Below are 17,793 nucleotides of genomic sequence, written 5' to 3' on the forward strand. Positions count from 1 at the left end.
TATTTTGTTGAGAAAAACACATGGTGATGGACTTGATCGGCTTGAGTGACCAGGAATTTTGAGCGGACTCACTTTCAAACGTTTCTGTGCTCACCCGTAGTCCCGTGTAGACAATATTTGGACCTCAATTGTGTAGTGTATTTGTGCGTGTTTTCTTTGCATGTGTGTTGGTACTTTTAGTGTATCCCTTTGACATTTGAACTTAGTGCGGTAGTACAATGGCGGCTATGGAGGTTCTCCAAAGACAACTAAAAGAGCTGTCAGTGCATAATTGGTTGCTGAAAAGTGAACTATAGGCTCAGCTCATGTGCACAGTTTCTGTGCAACCAGAGCCAGCCCATGAAAATTCGTGCGCACAAAACAGCGCCACACCACCGCCCACCACCACTGCTGGAAAGGCAACCAGTGTTGGATGTGTGTTGGTTAGGCTGCTCCCTTTTGACCCTGTGATCCATTCATGTGGTTTAGCCCAGTGGTGGCAGCTTTTCTAAATAACAATATCACATGCAACCACATGAAATTTTAACATACAGTGAGCCAGCTGAACCAGAATTATATGGTTGAAGTATGGGACATAATAATTGCCTCATCAATGCATTCTGCTGACAAGTGGCTTAAGGATGAGTTGATAAGCCAAATTTTGTCATCCGAGGAGCAGCGAGTACAGAAAGTGCTGCACCAACAACAATGTAGTAACTGGAAGCCTTCACAGTGTAATGTGCAATAAGTAGTTTGGACCATATATATTCACAAATTTATGATCTTATCCTTTCTTCAGTAGAATAGTTATTATAATTGTTGTATTGTGCTGTTGAGTAAATTTCATTTTCGGTCAATTATTTTTGATTTAATGTTCTATGTTTTATGTTCCGATCTTAGCATGAATACATCTTTACTGATGTACTTTGGAACAATGTTAACTAGGTGCGGTTGGGTTGTGTGTGTGGCGGGAATGAAGAAAGAAGAAATGTAAAATGTACTGGAGTCACATACAAATGGAATGTATTTCACTGAGCAAACATTGTAAATTTATGGCAGCAAGTCATCTAGGACTATTAAATATGAAAATTACATATGAATCAGTTTTGTTGTCTACATTATTCTTTAAAGATATATAGCCCTATACGGCTTCCAGACCTACAACAGCACCTAGTTTCCAGACAGAAGAAATTCAAGCAGTGGATTTAAGGAGATCCTCAAGATACCAGATGAGTATTTTTCTTTAAAACGACCACCAGACCTGGCCAACAGTATTTAATTACTCCATGAAAAATTATTACAATTAACGATCATACAATGTGTAAAACAAAGGAGGTCTTTAAAACAGTTCTTGTGCCACATACGAAGCCTTGCGCAGTCTGCCATGGTTCCAGATTTGATGCTGCACACTATCCGGGTGTGCAGCCTCCCCACCCATGTGCAAACAGTGACATCCACACAGAACAACACGTAGCCATACATCATACCGGATCTGGCAGACAGGGTGCATAATGCACTGGCAACGGCACCAAGCACAGTATCTGCAGCCACTTACGAGACCTTACCCCCAACAGCCACCTTAACTCCACGGCAACATGTGCCTCCCCCAGCCCTGCCAACGGACAACGTCCTTCAGCACATCGGGCAGAACTTGGCCACCGAGGTGGCAGCACTTAGCACACAGATTGTCCATTTGATGCACTTATGGCAAGAGGGCAGCAGGCATCACAGTGGCAGCAGACCAGGCTACGGGTGGCATGGCTCACACAGGTGGTACTGCAGTGAGAATCACTCTAAAAATATCCCACTGATGTCAGGGCAGACTCCAAGTTTCATCTTCTAGTATCATGCCCATTTCAGCAGCGAAGTGACTAAGTGCTGCAACCATCACTCACATCCAAATTCCAGATGTGACGGGAACTAGATGCACCTGGCCGCAATGTTGTATCAAAGCGTCTGTTAGTGGCAGAACAGTGTGGGGGTGTGAGGCACCTGATACACACTGGATCGGATTTATTGATTTTTTCCAAAATCATGTTAAAAGGTCATAGGAAGGCTGAAACACTGTGCCTCACTGCAGCAAACAATTCCGCCATAAAAACATATGGCACTCATTATTGAAATGTGGATCACGGACTGCGGTGAACATTTGCTCGGAGGTTCACTGTGGTCGATGTCAATGAGGTGCAGATCTCCTTGGACACTACCAGTTGCTTGACAATATTGCAAACGCCCAGTTGATCGACACTACAATAAGTCTGAAGATAGTGGAAAGCAACAGTAGGCCGCCTTCTTCACTGTTAAACTCGTGGCGTGCTCCAGACCATTCACAGATGTTCTAAGCAAATTTTTGGAGCAAGCTCGCCATCTGGTGTGCCACAGGATATCAATTTTTCAATGCTCCACTATATCAGTACCAATCTCAGTCCCCAAATCTTGTGCCGCCCACATCACCTCGCACCTGACAGTCTCACGGTCGCAAAGGCTGAGTTCGAGGCAATTTTGTAACAAGGTGTCATCCGACCATCGAGCAGCCTCTGATCTTCTGCCTCACATTTAGTGCCCCAAAAAGACAATTTGTGGCCCCCATATGGGAACTACCAAGCACCAAATTCAAGGACAGTGCCAGACAGATATTCAGGGCCACATCTGCTGGACTTTAGCCATGTCTTGGCATGTGCGACTGCGTTTAGTAAAATCAACTGCATGAAGATATCTGTGGCACATCAGGACATAGAAAAAACCACGATTACCACTCCCTTCGGGCTTTGCAAGAACATGCTCGTGGCATTTGGCCTTAAGAATCTTGCCCAGACTTGACAGTATTTCCTGAATGGATTACCATGCTGCTTTGCATATCTGGATGACGTCCTTGTGTTCTCGAAGATGCCCAAACTCTACCATAGCTACCTAAAAACCGTTTTCCTGTGTCTCAGCAAGGCTGGCACAGTGATAAATCCATTCAAATGTGTATTTGGGGTCTGTGAGATCTGGCTCCTTGGTCTCCTAATCACCTCTACTGAATCCACACCTCTGCTGGACAAAGTGAGGTGAACCTGAACGTGCCACACCCAGAAACTGAGAAAGGCCTACATCATTAAATCACAGTAACACTCAGTTTTTAAAGTTTCTAACCCAAAATTCAACAAAACCTGACACTTTAATTTCACAGAACGAGCATATGATTAGTGAGACTGAACAGTTCAAATTTCTAGGTGTTCAGATAGATAGTAAGCTGTCATGGAAAGCCCATGTTCAGAATCTTGTTCAAAGACTTAATACAGCCATTTTTACTATTCGAATGGTATCAGAAGTGAGTGATACTTTGACACAAAAATTGGTCTACTTTGTGTATTTTCATTTGCTTATGTCATATGGTATTATATTTTGGGGTAACTCTTCCCGTTCTACAAGGATATTTTTGGCTCAGAAACGGGCGGTTCGGGCAATAAGTGGTGTGAGTTCATGAACCTCCTGTCAACCTCTGCTCATGAGTCTGGGTATTTTAACATTGGCCTCTCAATATGTATACTCCTTGTTGTCATTTCTTGTTACCAAAATTAGTTTATTCCCAAGAATAAGCATCTTTCACTTGGTTGATACTAGGCAGAAATCAAACCTGCATTGGGATCAGACTTCCTTAACTCCTGTGCAAAACAGTGTGCAGTATACTATTGCATCCATTTTCAATAAGCTGCCACTCGAATTAAAAAATCATAGCAGTAATCAACATGCTTTCAAATTGAAACTGAAGAGCTTACTCATGGGTCACTCCTTCTATTCTGTCGAGGAGTTCCTTGAAAAATTAAGCTGATTCTTATTGTATTGCTGACAGCGTTTACTTAAACTTATGGACTGACTTTTTTGAGATTCATTAACATTTATTTTTATCTGTTATTACTTTTATGTTGTTAAATAAATAAATAAAGTTATCTCTGGATAGTCAACTTCTACCAGCACCGTCTATGTAACATTTCTGCAGTGCTCAAACCCCTGACTGCAGTGAAACATGATCCTGTGGTGAAAGAAAGGGCTCCCATTACCTGGACTCATGAAATGGAGCAAAGTTTTACAGTGTCTAAATGTTGCCTCGCTGAAGCGGCACTGCTCACACATCCAATAAATGATGTAAAGTTAGCCATTTCTGTGGACCCCAGCCAGACAGCTATCAGCACAGCACTTGAACAACACATCGAAAGCAGCCGGCAGTTACTCAGCTTCCTCTTGCGGAAGTTGTAGGCAGGGCGGTGCACTTGGCGCTTGTATGATTACGAACTGCTTACCGTGTAGCAGGTGGTGTAGCAGTTCTGTTTGTAGACAGCCCCTTTACTATCTTCAGTGAGCATAAACCTATAACACCTGCCCATCAGTACCTTTCCCAACATGACATGCTGCTTCACACATGTCCATGATGACATTGTATTCCTGCTTCCTTTGTCCCAAGGCAAGTGTATACTAAGAGTATAAAAATATCTTGTAACCAGAAAAGGGAAATGTATCTGACACCAAGAAAGAGTAGTGACCCAGAAGCTATCAAACATTATAAAAACTACTGTGCTATATTAAGAAAAGTTATTAAAAAATCGAGAAGTATGTGTATCATGTCTGAAATCAGCAACTCTGATAATAAAATTAAAACAATTTGGAATATTATTAAAAGAGAAACAGGTCAACCAAGAGCACAGGAAGACAGTATTACCATCAAATTGAATGGAAATTTTATGAACAAAAAGTCAGAAGTGGAAATATTTTTAATAATCATTTTCTAAATGTTGTGGATATAGTAGGATCCAGATGTTCATTAGAAGACGCTAGGCAGTTAATGGAAGAGGCCATACCTATGCAATTTAATACAATTGAAATCTCACCCACTTCTCCCTCTGAAATTAGGAAAATAATAAACTTGCTTAAAAGCAAATCTCACATGGAATTGATGGCATTTCCAGCAAAATACTAAAAGCTTGTTCTCAACAGATAAGTAAGATTCTCAGCCATCTGTGTAATAGCTCTCTGGAACAGGGTATTTTCCCTGATAGACTGAAATTTGCCATTGTTATACCTTTGGATAAAAAGGAGGATATATCTGATGCCTACAATTACTGTCCCATCTCCCTTCTAACAGCTTTATCCAAAATTTTTGAGAAAGTAATGTATTCAAGAGTAGCTTCACATATCTGTAAAAATGAAGTATAAACAAAATGTCAGTTTGGTTTCCAGAAAGGTTTTTCAACAGAAAATACCATACATGCTTTCACCAATCAAATTTTGAATGATCTGAATAACCGAACAACATCCATTGGGATTTTTTGTGATCTCTCAAAGGCTTTTGATTGTGTAAATCATGAAATTCTGCTAGACAAGCTGAAGTAATGTGGCATAAGTGGGACAGTGCACAAATGGTTTAATTCATACCTAACTGGAAGCGTGCAGAAAGTTGAAATAATCAGTTCTCATAATATGCAAAGATCAGCACATTCCTCAAATTGGGGAACTATCAAGAATGGGGTTCCACAAGGGTCAGTCTTGGCTCCTTTTTTATTCTTAATATGAAGAGGCAATGTTAGTTCTCTTTGCTGATGATACAAGTATAATAATCACACCTGACAAACAAGAATTAACTGATGAAATTGTCAATAATGCCTTTCAGAAAATTACTAAGTGGTTCCTTGTAAATTGACTCTCACTGAATTTTGATAAGACACAGTACATACAGTTCCGTACAGTAAATGGTATGATGCCATTAATAAATATAGACCTTAATCAGAAGCATATAGCTAAGGTAGAATATTCAAAACTTTAGGTGTGTCAATTGAAGAGAGATTAAATTGGAAGAGACACATTGATGATCTACTGATACGTTTGAGTTCAGCTACTTATCCAATTAGGGTCATTGCAAATTTTGGTGATAAACATCTTAGTAAATTAGCTTACTACGCTTATTTTCACTCATTGCTTTCATATGGCATCATATTTTGGGGTAATTCATCACTGAGGAAAAAAGTATTTATTGCACAAAAGCGTGTAATCAGAATAATACCTGGAGTCCAGTCAAGATCATCCTACGGACATTTATTTAAAGATTTAGGGATATTCACAGTAGCTTCTCAGTATATATACTATCTTACGAAATTTGTTATTTACAACCAAACCCAATTCAAAAGTAATAGCAGTGTGCATAACTACAATACTAGGAGAAAGGACGATCTTCACTATTCAAGATTAAATCTAACTTTGGCACAGAAAGGGGTGAACTATACTGCCACTAAAGTCTTTGGTCACTTACCAGATAGTATCAAAAATCTGACAGATAACCAACAAGTATTTAAGAAGAAATTAAAAGAATTTCTGAATGACAACTCATTCTACTATATAGAGGAATTTTTGGATATAAATTAAGGAAAAAAAAAGTCATTATATTAACTTAATTGTGTTGTTAAATTAACTTAATTGTCATGTATTGGAAAATTTGACTCGTTCCACATCATTACGAAATATCGTATTCATGATCCATGGAACTAGTATTAATCTAATCTAATCTAATCTTACAATAGTGGACTGTTTCACTCGCTGGCCACAAGCAACGCCATAGCCAACATCACCACCAAGATGGTCATTACTGCTTTTGTTGACACCTGGGTGATGTTCTTTGGCTGCCTCAGGCACATAACTATGGACCATAGCCATCAGTTTGACTGTGTGCTGTTCAAACATGTCACCCAAATGTGTGGTGCACAGCTACACTGTATGACAAGTTACCATCCACTGTCTAATGGTGTGTTTGAATGACTCCATTGAGTGCTGAAGGCATCCCTGATATACCACAACACCATCTTGATGGAAGCACTACTGCTCGTACTCCTTGGCCTGCGAGTGATTCTGGTGGAAGAGATTGACATCTCACCTGTAGGCCTCATCTACGGTCAGTCGCTCACCATCCCTGGAGGATTCATGAAAGAAGTACTGCCACCACACAACACTTCAGCCCTGTCCTAGCAGAATGCCTACTTAGTCACCAGCCGGCCTTTGACCATACCTGCCAACATGGCACAGCACTGACAAATTCTTTGTACAGACAGACTTACGGCACTGCATGCACGTGATCCTGTGCACAGATGCAGTACAGCCACAACTGCAGCCACTCTACTCAGGACCACATCGCATGATAACTCTTGGTGGGACAACATTGGAGATTGAGTACAATGGTAGACCACCTAAGCTCTCGATAAACAGGGTCAAACTGCCATAAGTCTTGACAGATCCCACCGCTGCACCCTTCTTTGACCTGGTAGAGGGCTGGGTAACATATGATGCTCTGTGCACAATTGGCCAGGCAAAGGCTGCCCCAGCAGTTGCTGGTGGCTCACACACACTGCCATTTGCCGCTCAACAGCCACATGTGCCCCAGCCTACCCCTACCCCTAATGAACAAGGAGCAAATGAACTCAGTGTTATGAACAGGGCATCTTCAGCAATGCTTCATTTTTTATCCTTCGTAGCAGTTAACAAGAGCTTGTTCATGCACCAATATATTCAAAGTAGATCTGCAGCCACTCATTGCTACAGACAGTTCCTGAAAGGTGCCGCTGGGTACTGCTGTTCTAGCAGGCCACAAGAGAACACAGCCCTTCATGCCCCATCAGTCATTCATTATGTCACACACACTACCTTTCTGCTTGCACTGATGTCAGTGACTGTCACCACTGTGCCCACGTTGCATGCAAAACATAAACATATGCTGACTGCAGGCGGCACATTTTCACCTACCAAGCACTGCTCCTCAATGGCGGTCTGTGTGGCAACCTTGGACAGCAGCACAGCAATTGCATATGACACAGTCAATGGGCTAACAATTGTCCACATGTGCCCCCATGCAAAAGCAGTGTTAGCCCAAAGTGCGGCACAACACCCCACGAACAGATATGCAGGACACAAAGAGAGACACCAGTGTGAGCTAGCCACTGTTACTAAGTGGATATCTGCATAATTCTGTGATCTTGCTAGCCACAGACTATGTGGATTGAGCCAAACACACACTCCCTACCATAACATATGCAAATTGAACAGCTGCCACATATTCACTATGTTTCTCATGCCTGGAAATTAAATGGCATCTATGTGGCAAAAGAACATTCACACACTCAGCTGGACATGTGTCCATTGTCCCTTCACCCATGGATCTGTACCGCACGCTTCATCACTGAGGAGCATGTACCATCCAGGATCAGTGGTCGAGCCATTAACCGCAGTCTCGCGATGACCCATGCGGTCATTATCATAACTTTTTGGTGTATGTATATTGCTGAGAATAAATGTGTTGTGTGTAACCATGTGTATTTAATTATGGTCGCCCATGACTATAGCTTACACTTAGGGCATGGGTGTGGCAGCAAGTTGTCCCACAGTACAACAGGTTTTATAGTAACAAAGGACCACACTTTCTTCCTTCACAATAATTCAACATGTTTTTCTCATCTTAAATTGTCATCCAACCATACACATAAAAACTTTTTGAAAGATGGTTCAAATGGCTCTGAGCACTATGGGACTTAACTTCTGAGGTCATCAGCCCCCTAGAACTTAGAACTACTTAATCCTAACTAACCTAAGGACACCACACACATCCATGCCCAAGGCAGGATTCGAACCTGCGACCGTAGCGGTCACGCAGCTCCAGACAGTAGCGCCTAGAACCGCTCGGCCACCCCGGCCGGCTTTGAAAGATGTTTTTTCTGTTACACAGTTCCCTATCTCTGCTCATATGTTATTTTTTACTTTGTTCCTTATGTGCCTACAGTTCATCCATGTGGTTTTTTTTTACATTTACAATTAAACAGTTTGTTTGTTGTTCCAGTTATCTTTTCTTGCAAGTCAGCGTTACACTGTCTGTTGATAAAGAGGGTTGTATTCTCTGAAAAAATTAGTGATTTGGCTATTGTTAGATGATTTGGAAAGTCATTAATATAAACCAAGATGCAGGGGGCCTAAAACAGAACCTGAGTGTGGCCTCAGTTGCCTGAGACTACAGTCACATGCGTGTGAGTTGCGTTTGTGTGAGTGTGCATATGTTTGTGTTTGCTGTCTAATTCTGACAAAGGCCTCACTGGCTGAAGGCTATGATTTGTGACAGTCTTTTTGTAGTGCCTATCTGCAACTCAGCATCTCCACTATATGGTGAATAGCAACTTTTCTTTTCACACTATTGTTACTTTTGAATGTGTAACTGGGTACAAAAAGATGGTTCTTTCATTTACGGGAACTTCTATGCTTGTTACTTTTGAGTCCCTCAAGTACTTGTAAGATTTTGAGCAATGTTAATACATCAGTCATTAAATATATTAACAATATTTGGAGAGTCTTCAACAACTTTTCCTTCCTTATTTATAAGGGGATTTTTGTTTGTCACTTCAGATTTACCTATGTTGCAGTTTATGATCTTCTAAATGGATTTGGTTTTATTGTTGCCTTTTCTGATAATTAAGTCATTATTCACCTTTTTTGCTGCCTGTATAACCTTTCCATAGACTTTTCTGTAGTATCTAAGATGTGGTTTTAGTGCTCCATAGCAGTTGCAATACTGATGAGACTTCTAAGAGTGCCGGCAGAATTCTTATATCTTGGAGTTAGCTATGAATTACATTTTGGGGTATTGTTTATTTTTCTAAAGGGGAAGGCAACATCAAAGCATTATTTATATTTGTGATAAACAAATCATATTTAATATCTACAGTTTTGTTTGGGTATGTGTCCCATTTAACCCTTTGCAACAGGTTACGAAAAATCATAAGGCTACTTTCTTTAATAGATCTTGTTTCTATACATTTTACACTAGCACATTTTTTTCTAATCATGTTCTTTATTTGAATCTTAATTGCCATGTTGACTGAGAAGCCATTATCTGTTACTTCAACATCATAACTACTGGTATGTCTGTTAATGAACACCTGATCAGTTATTGTCTTGCATCCACCTCCATACCTGGTGACACCTGCTAATGTAGCTTTAAGATTATATGACACAAGGAGATATAATAATTGGTCCTTTTATGCACTGTTATAATTACTGAAACTGATGTTGGAATCACCCAGCACAAGTGGGCACTTTGACCTATTTGTCAGTTCATTTCTTAGATCTGTATTTTTTTTTTTTAAATAAGGAAATATTTCCAAATACTTTTTCTATGTGCTTACTATTGCTTAACTTCACTTCTTTAGTGTTAAGATTTTCTCTAACATAAATATACACACCTCCACATCTGTGCTTTTCTCTGCAGAGATTACTTATGATTTTTAAATTGGGAACAGATGTTGTGCATATCTGAGAGTCTCGTAACCAGTGCTCACTTTTGCAAACCACAGAAATTGGACTTAAACTGTCAGATAACAAAACTTCTGCTTCACCTAGCTTATTACATGAACCCTGTACATTTACATATAAGACCATTAATTGCTTATGAGTGGACATGTTAGAGAAGTTATTACTTGTCCTAGAACTTTTTTCCTGATTCTGTTTAGCACAAAAAATTTTTTTTAGGTAATTTGGTTGCTTCACACTTTTTCTGACTGGTGGTGCTGAAATTACTGGTGCTGCTGCTGCCACTGGGGTGGTTGGTGCTGATACTGGAGTGTTAACTGAAATCGTTTGCACTGTTTGCTGTGTTGATAAAGGAATAACTCCTGCTGTTGTTGGTGCTGTTTTTAAACCAGGTACCATACTACTGTTATTACTGGGAATGTTGCAGTTACTGGGGAGCCCATTGCTGAAACAGTCAAAGGTTCTTCTGATGCCAGTGTCGACTGTCTAGATGTTGGATTAATTGTTGCTTTTCCTGCTCGTCACAGAGCATTCATGTACTTAAACACCATAATGAGTCATGGGGAGGAATAATCAGAACGACCATCTGATTATTCATCCCAATGACTCATTATGGTGTCGTAGTACATAAATACTCTGTGACTTGGCAATTTGGTGGCATTACCAGCCTATTGTAATCCCCTAATGAAACATTTTGTGTTTTAACAACTGCATCTTCATCTTCACTTGTATCTATCACCTCATCTACTGTTTCTCTTTATATCTATGTTTGTGTCTCACTGTCCATGAAAAGTTAATCATCTCAGCTCTGGATGGGTCTACAACACTATCCCTATTATGCTATTATGCTGTTGAAATGGTTTGATTTTCCCTCCCCCTGGTCTAACCTAATTTTGCCTCTGGTTCTCATTCACAAGATTAGCAAATACACTGACTGGAAAACTGTGCCAATAAGTACGTGTCACACTGTCCTGACGCAACACACATAGATAGTCAACCTTCCAAAATATGCACTGTTGATATCAGTACCATTAAAACATCTACCATATGTGGTGCATAAACCACCAAACACACACATGAAAAATAAAACAATGAACTGTGCAGTGCAGAAACCACCAAACAAACACATGAAAAATAAAACAATGAGCTGATAAGTGGATAATGGATTAGCAAATTCAGACCAGCAACAGTAAATGAAATAAGATGGTCTGCATGTGGACATATCTTCACTTAGATAGTGCATAGCACCTGTAAACTTATCAACATGTTCTGTGTGAGAACAAGTGGTTGCAAATGCAGTCAGCAGGAGGCACACATGCCTAAGCTAAATCAGTAACTGAAACTAAACTAAAGTTTGATGACTCATTCCTTACAGCTCAGGTAAGAAAATGTACAGAAACTTGTTACTTCTTTTGTTTTATAAACATGTTTGAGTACCCAATATTTATTTAAGGTAATAAAGATAAATCTTGCTAGTAAAACAAATACCAGAAGAAGAAAAGACAACTGCAGATTCTGGAGTGTAATTGTTGTGCAATCAAAAAGGAGTTTTTAATTCATAAAGCATTTATGGAAAGTTAATACTTACTTAAATAAAACAATATTCAATTTATTGGTTTGATCGTTGTTGTACTGGTCAAGAGCTGCCATTGCAACATTAAAAAATTTATCAAAATTTAAAACTTCTTCATATTTTTTCTCTCCATCAACACAGTTTACAAATATTAGATTTCTTAGACATTCTTCTGTTACCTGTAATTACAAAATTTTGGTTTTTCAGTGTGGCTGCTTATTTACAGACTGATTGAAATATTAGTTACAAGTATTATGGGGACATGACTGTTGTAATTGATAAATAATAATGTAACAGGTGACATAACACAGTTATCTTCCATTCTTTTTTATCTTTTTTCATGTAAATAAACATCTAGTTATAAATGGAAGCTACAATTTTTGTGTGTGCATAAGTATGCTTGTATCTGCTGCTACTTAGTTACCAAAATTGTTTCCAATATGCTTCAGCTTGTGATAAAACCTTAGTGACAATATTCCTAATGGGTAGCAGACCAGCTTGTATAGCTTACTGTGCAGTTTTATAACAGGTGACACAGTGCATGTGGCAGACCACAATTTCAGCTTATCATTAGATTAATTACAATTGGCTATATCCTGACTCCACTACCATGTTGCAGGGCAATTGTAATAGGACTGGTACATCAGTTAACACCACACCATAATGATATAATCACAATGCAAAAATAGAAACAAATTTTGTAGCTGACCACTGGTACTCTTAATATACTGATTTCACAATGGACTTCTTGGATATCTGAAATATTTCTCCATAGACTGTGGCTTGCTCTCACATGTATGCCCTTACCAATACCTAATGTTTGTTGAATATATAATTAAAACTGCTTGTTTCTAAAATTTGAGATGCCTCTTGTGTTTGGATTTGTCTACTTACATGACTGAGTTTAGTTAGTTAGGTAGCCATGTGTACAGGCTGGTATAGCATAGGTTCACAGTTCCTTCTATCTTGGTGCTTGGAAGTAACATTTTATTTAAGGGCATGTATTGTTTGCTTTCTGGTGATTGTCACAGTTTTGCAATCAATTCAGTCTTTTGGTCTTGACTGGGACTGAATTTGCAAATTTGATTATTGGCAGCCTATACAAGCTGGATCTCGTTATTTTAGTTATTTGACTAGGGTTAATTTGGTTCCTTCCACAATATTTAAGTGATTGCAGTTCAGTATAATTCATATGTGAATGATTTCAAGTAAGTCATCTTACATGGCCAGACTTCAGGTATTGCAACATGACTGTGAATTTGATAGTCCTCACTATCTAGCTTACAGATTTCTTCTTCCCGAGTGAATAAAATCATGAAAAAATATCTCTACTCATTTCCATACATTGTTGACACCCTAGACTCCCTGAAAGGGACGAAGTATTTCTCAATTATAGATATGTAGACAGGCTACCAGCAAATCGATGAAGAGGGGCTGTCCAGGAAAAGATTGCCTTGATAACATCAATGAGTTCAAAGTTATGCTGTTTGGACTATATAATGTTTCAGCCACCTGTGAGCATGTGATGGACAACCTCCTCTTACACTTTCAATCAGGTTGTTCCAACTTGGATGCCTGCCTGGGCACGGGCACAAGTGAGCAAATGGCTGATGTGTGGATAGAGTTACAATTTGATCATAGGACCATAGAGTGTGTGTAATGGTCAAGAACAGGTGGCCAAAGGTAGTCAAGCAGATCATGCATCCACAGTATGTGAGAAATCAGGCTGTTTTGTGAGCAACCTGCACTATCTGTTCCTGCCTGCCGGCATGCTGAGCAGGACAGTGACAAAGGCATGCTAAGATAGGCTGCTGCCAAGGGCACAGGTGCAGAGGGGTACAAAATCTGACCAGTTAAAAAAATACAGTTAAAAAAAAATAACTTGGAGAAGTATGTGAGTTCTCCTACCTCTCATGTTCCTATCTTCTGCCAACAAGAAGAACCCTTTCCTTGGCTGGCCACTGTAAATGTGTTGTGTACATAGTTTCTCGTAGTCAGCATGTACACAACTTTCCCACTAGAGCACGCCCTGCTAAGTACAACAGCGCATGCTCAGCGCTCGTCCGTCTCCACACTACGTGGTGGCGCTGTCTTAGAGACAGACCAAATTCTGCTTCTGCCGATCCACATATTAATATGTAACGCAGACAATGAGATTGCTGCTAATGTAGAACTTTTTCTCCTTGCGGATCACACTCGCACAATAATACCTGAACACGCGAGGTATTATAATGAGTGTACAGACCTCCGATTAGTCAGTCTGGATTAGCCTGAACCAGTCTGCATTAGTCTGTACCAGTCTGCATTAGTCTGTACCAGTCTGCATTAGTCTGCGTTAATCTGTACCAGTCTATAGTCGTGTTTCAGTCTGCGCCTAATAAGATTACCATATTCCTGTACATAGCCATGAAGATAAATGAATAGACACTTTGTCAAGTACCAGAGATATGTGAGAATAAGATTAACGTACCAAGACCAAAAATAAATGTATGTGAAAATTAATCAAGTTCTGTTTAAAGTTGGTCACCATCAATCTGCTACACTAAGCGTACAAGTGGCATTTCTATCATCTGACCTAACGGCAGAAGATAAACACGCCATGATAACACCAAGAGACATATCGATGACACTCGCCTACTTCGTTAGAGCACTAAGTCAAATAATCTGATGGTGTGTGTACCGAAGGTCTTACAATACGTACACCACAAAATGCATCCTGTCATCACAGTGCCATGTCTACAATGACGTTTCGTCCAAGTAGCATGATGAAGAAACAACTACTGCAGATCAGACGTCTATTGGTAAAGTGCACTTGGCAACAGTGCACTTGGTGCACAAGCCTACAGCCTACACAACTTGCTCATGTCCAGCAATTCAGCTTTTGCTTCAGCTTTGCTACGGTATCATAGGATCTCAAATGTTGGCGAGAGGATGCTAAACCAAATATGCTATTTGACTGAAGTCATCCAATTTTCGTAGGCTAGGGACTGGAACAAGACTGTTTGAGCTAGAATGCTTAAAGATATTTAACACAATAATAAGTGTGATGAACAATGTATCTCACGTATATAAGAACATCTCATCTGATGAAAGCTCAGTACAACAGTGCAGGCTCAGCGCTCGTCCACCTCCGCTTTTAGATGGCGCTGTCTTAGAGACGGACCAAATTCTGCTTCTGCCGATCCACGTATTACTATGTAATATTATTATTGATTTTGGTGCCAAGCACAGCAGATACATTGGCACAGCACAGCTAGTTAAAGTAATAGCTGCCTTCAAGTTAAGAGGATAAAAATGGACTCCCATTTGGATATTCTGAAGGATTTTCGAAGTACAGGTTAAGGGATGCTTATTAAAATACCAAAAAAGCTTTGCCAGGAACAGCAGTATCTTGGTTGATAGCAGACTGTAATCTCTAGCATCTTGACCATAGACATGTTTCCAGTCGGTGTTGGCCTTCCCAGGCGAGGTAAAGCTTTATGTCTGCCCCGAGAACCCACGTCGATGTTTCGTTGAATGGTTAGCACGCTGAAATTTGTTGATGGCCCAACATTGAAATCTGCAGCAATTTGCGGAAGGGTTGCACTTCTGTCGTTTCTCTTCAAACGTCGTTGGTCCCATTCTTGCTGTTAAACCTGACTTGAGTGTATTAATCAATACTTGTTATTGTCTCTGCTCGTAACTAACGAAAGTTTTCTTCTATTTCTGATAAGTAATGTTTGTATGTCAATAATTTAGAAAGAACAAATAAATTCGCTTCATTATTGCTATTATTATTATTGTTTGCATGTGACCTCAGATGGATCACGCAGTGCTTCTAGATTCGTTTTCCTGATCTTCCTTATGGCAACTTTTCTTTCTTCACTTCAGTTCGTTCCTAGTTTTCTTGGAACATCGTTCTACCCAAATGTTTATCTCTTGACGAAACAGATTCCTGTCTACTACTATACGCAACACGATTAAAGTGACACTTTTTCGAAACGCTTTATTGTCTCCCACTGCGATGCAGAAATTTGAAATATGGCTCAAAGGTGCCTACAACCTTCCTCTGTAACGGTGCAAAAGCGTGGTACCCTGCTATGTCGCCTTCTGGCTCGGCATCGCTTCAGGCACACATCCCCTATTATTACCATTTCACCCCTTGTTTTGACGCCTTTACAATGGAGGTCAGAACCGAGACGCCTAACGTTTAAAGCATGCGGTTTTTTTTTTTATGGTGCCCGAGGATAACATTTCAGACACACCCCCGCACAGAATCGACACCAAAAGGCCTCAAAGGGGCATAAAAGGCGTCAGTGAAATTACCCTTTTCCTTGGGGTGCTTATTCCCACACATTTCGCAGTCAAAAACGACAGTTGGCACTATGATAAGCAACAGGACGCCATCATTAACAACCATTCACACTGCTGACACTGTCCGGACGATTCAACCCTACTGTAAGGACATCATGGGTCAGCAACCCCAGTGGACGTGATTGCACCCCTCTGGAGCGCAGAGTGACGGCAGTTATTGCTCTGGTGTAAAGGGTGGAAGCACTATGGTCCTTCAAAACCACTCGACGAAATTTTAACGTGATCGGAAACAGCAAAGGGTGCTTATGCTTTTTCAGCTCTCCTGTTTCGTCCCCCCCCCCCCCCCCCCCTGAAGTGATCATGGTACAATATTGACAGATGTGTGAATAAGATGGAAGAGATCCCTCTAACACTTCCCAATTTGGCAACAACCTCAGTACCACCTGCCTGCCTTTGTTGGGCACTTTAAAAATGTACCTGTACAGAGATAATGTGCGATGAGAGTCCTAGGTGCCCTTGACATCCCTCCAGTTTCCCATGTCTGCTAGCAGGCTTAGGAGCAGCAGCGCAGCATGTCTATAGGTACCCAGGAGTCTCATCACAGTTTCTCTCTGTAGAGGTACATTTTTAAAGCGTCCAAGAAAGGCACGCAGTTGGCACTGAGGTTGCTGTCAAATTGGAAGGTCTTAGAGGGACCTTTGCCATTTTCCTTATGCACAATAACACCACAGGAGGGCTGAAAAAGCACATCCATCCTTTGCTGCTTCAGATCCTTTTAAAATTTCGTTGAATGGCTTTGAACGGGCCATAGTGGTTCCACCCTATACACCAAAGCAGTAGCTGCAGTTGCCTTGCACTCCAGAGAGGTGCATTCACGTTCAATGAGGTTGCTGACCCTTAATGTCCTTAGATTAGGGTTGAATCATCTGGGTGGTGTCAAATGTTGTCAAGAACATCGTCCTGCTGCTAATCACACTGTGAAATGTCGATTTTCACCGCAAAATCTGTGTGAGTCAAGGCCCCAAAGAAAAAAAATGGTTTCATTGATGCCATTTGTTGCAGCCCCTGAAGTCGTTTCGTGTCGATTCTGAGTGGCAATGTGTCTGAAATGTCTTCCTCAGCCACCCACAGGAAAACAGAACGACATAAAGGCTGGGTATCACAGTTGCCACTTCCACTCCAAAGTTGTCAAAAGAAGGGATAAAATGTGGTTAAGTGTGTGTGTGTGTGTGTGTGTGTGTGTGTGTGTGTGGTCGGATGGGTGGGTGTGTGCGCTTGTGTAAATATCCAGTTTTGGTTGTAGACGTCATGCGTTCTCCTGCATCCTTTCTTGAGTTTTTAATCGAACTCCTAATGCTTCTCTTACTAGGGAAGTGTCAAACCCTCTTTTTTCCGTACTTCTTGTTTAATTTCTGAATGTTAAATTTAGTGCAGATCTACACTGTAGCTTTCTCTTCTTTTTTAAGGAAAGGGCCTTGTTGGTCAGATTTCCCAGAACATTCTTTGAGGACGCCTGCCTTATTACTGTGATTTCACTTGTAGAGAAGCAGCCTACTCACGCCATATAAGATTCACAGCAGTCTTTCCATTGTGTGCCAGCCAGTCCGCTGTAACTAGCTCTGACGTCATAAATGCTG

General features: G+C 40.5%; 1 protein-coding gene across 1 annotated transcript in view; it reads right to left on the reverse strand.

The window, feature by feature from the left end:
- The window catches only part of LOC126298331 (dynein axonemal heavy chain 7-like), a 1,150,327-nt gene that overhangs the window by 510,922 nt on the left and 621,612 nt on the right, over window positions 1–17,793 (reverse strand). The window contains exon 32 of the mRNA XM_049989626.1: window positions 11,879–12,042. Within this exon, the coding sequence (XP_049845583.1) occupies window positions 11,879–12,042 (164 nt within the window). The remainder of the gene's footprint in view (window positions 1–11,878; window positions 12,043–17,793) is intronic.

This window comes from Schistocerca gregaria, chromosome X, assembly GCF_023897955.1.
Source record: "Schistocerca gregaria isolate iqSchGreg1 chromosome X, iqSchGreg1.2, whole genome shotgun sequence".
Classification (NCBI taxonomy): Eukaryota; Metazoa; Arthropoda; class Insecta; order Orthoptera; family Acrididae; genus Schistocerca; species Schistocerca gregaria.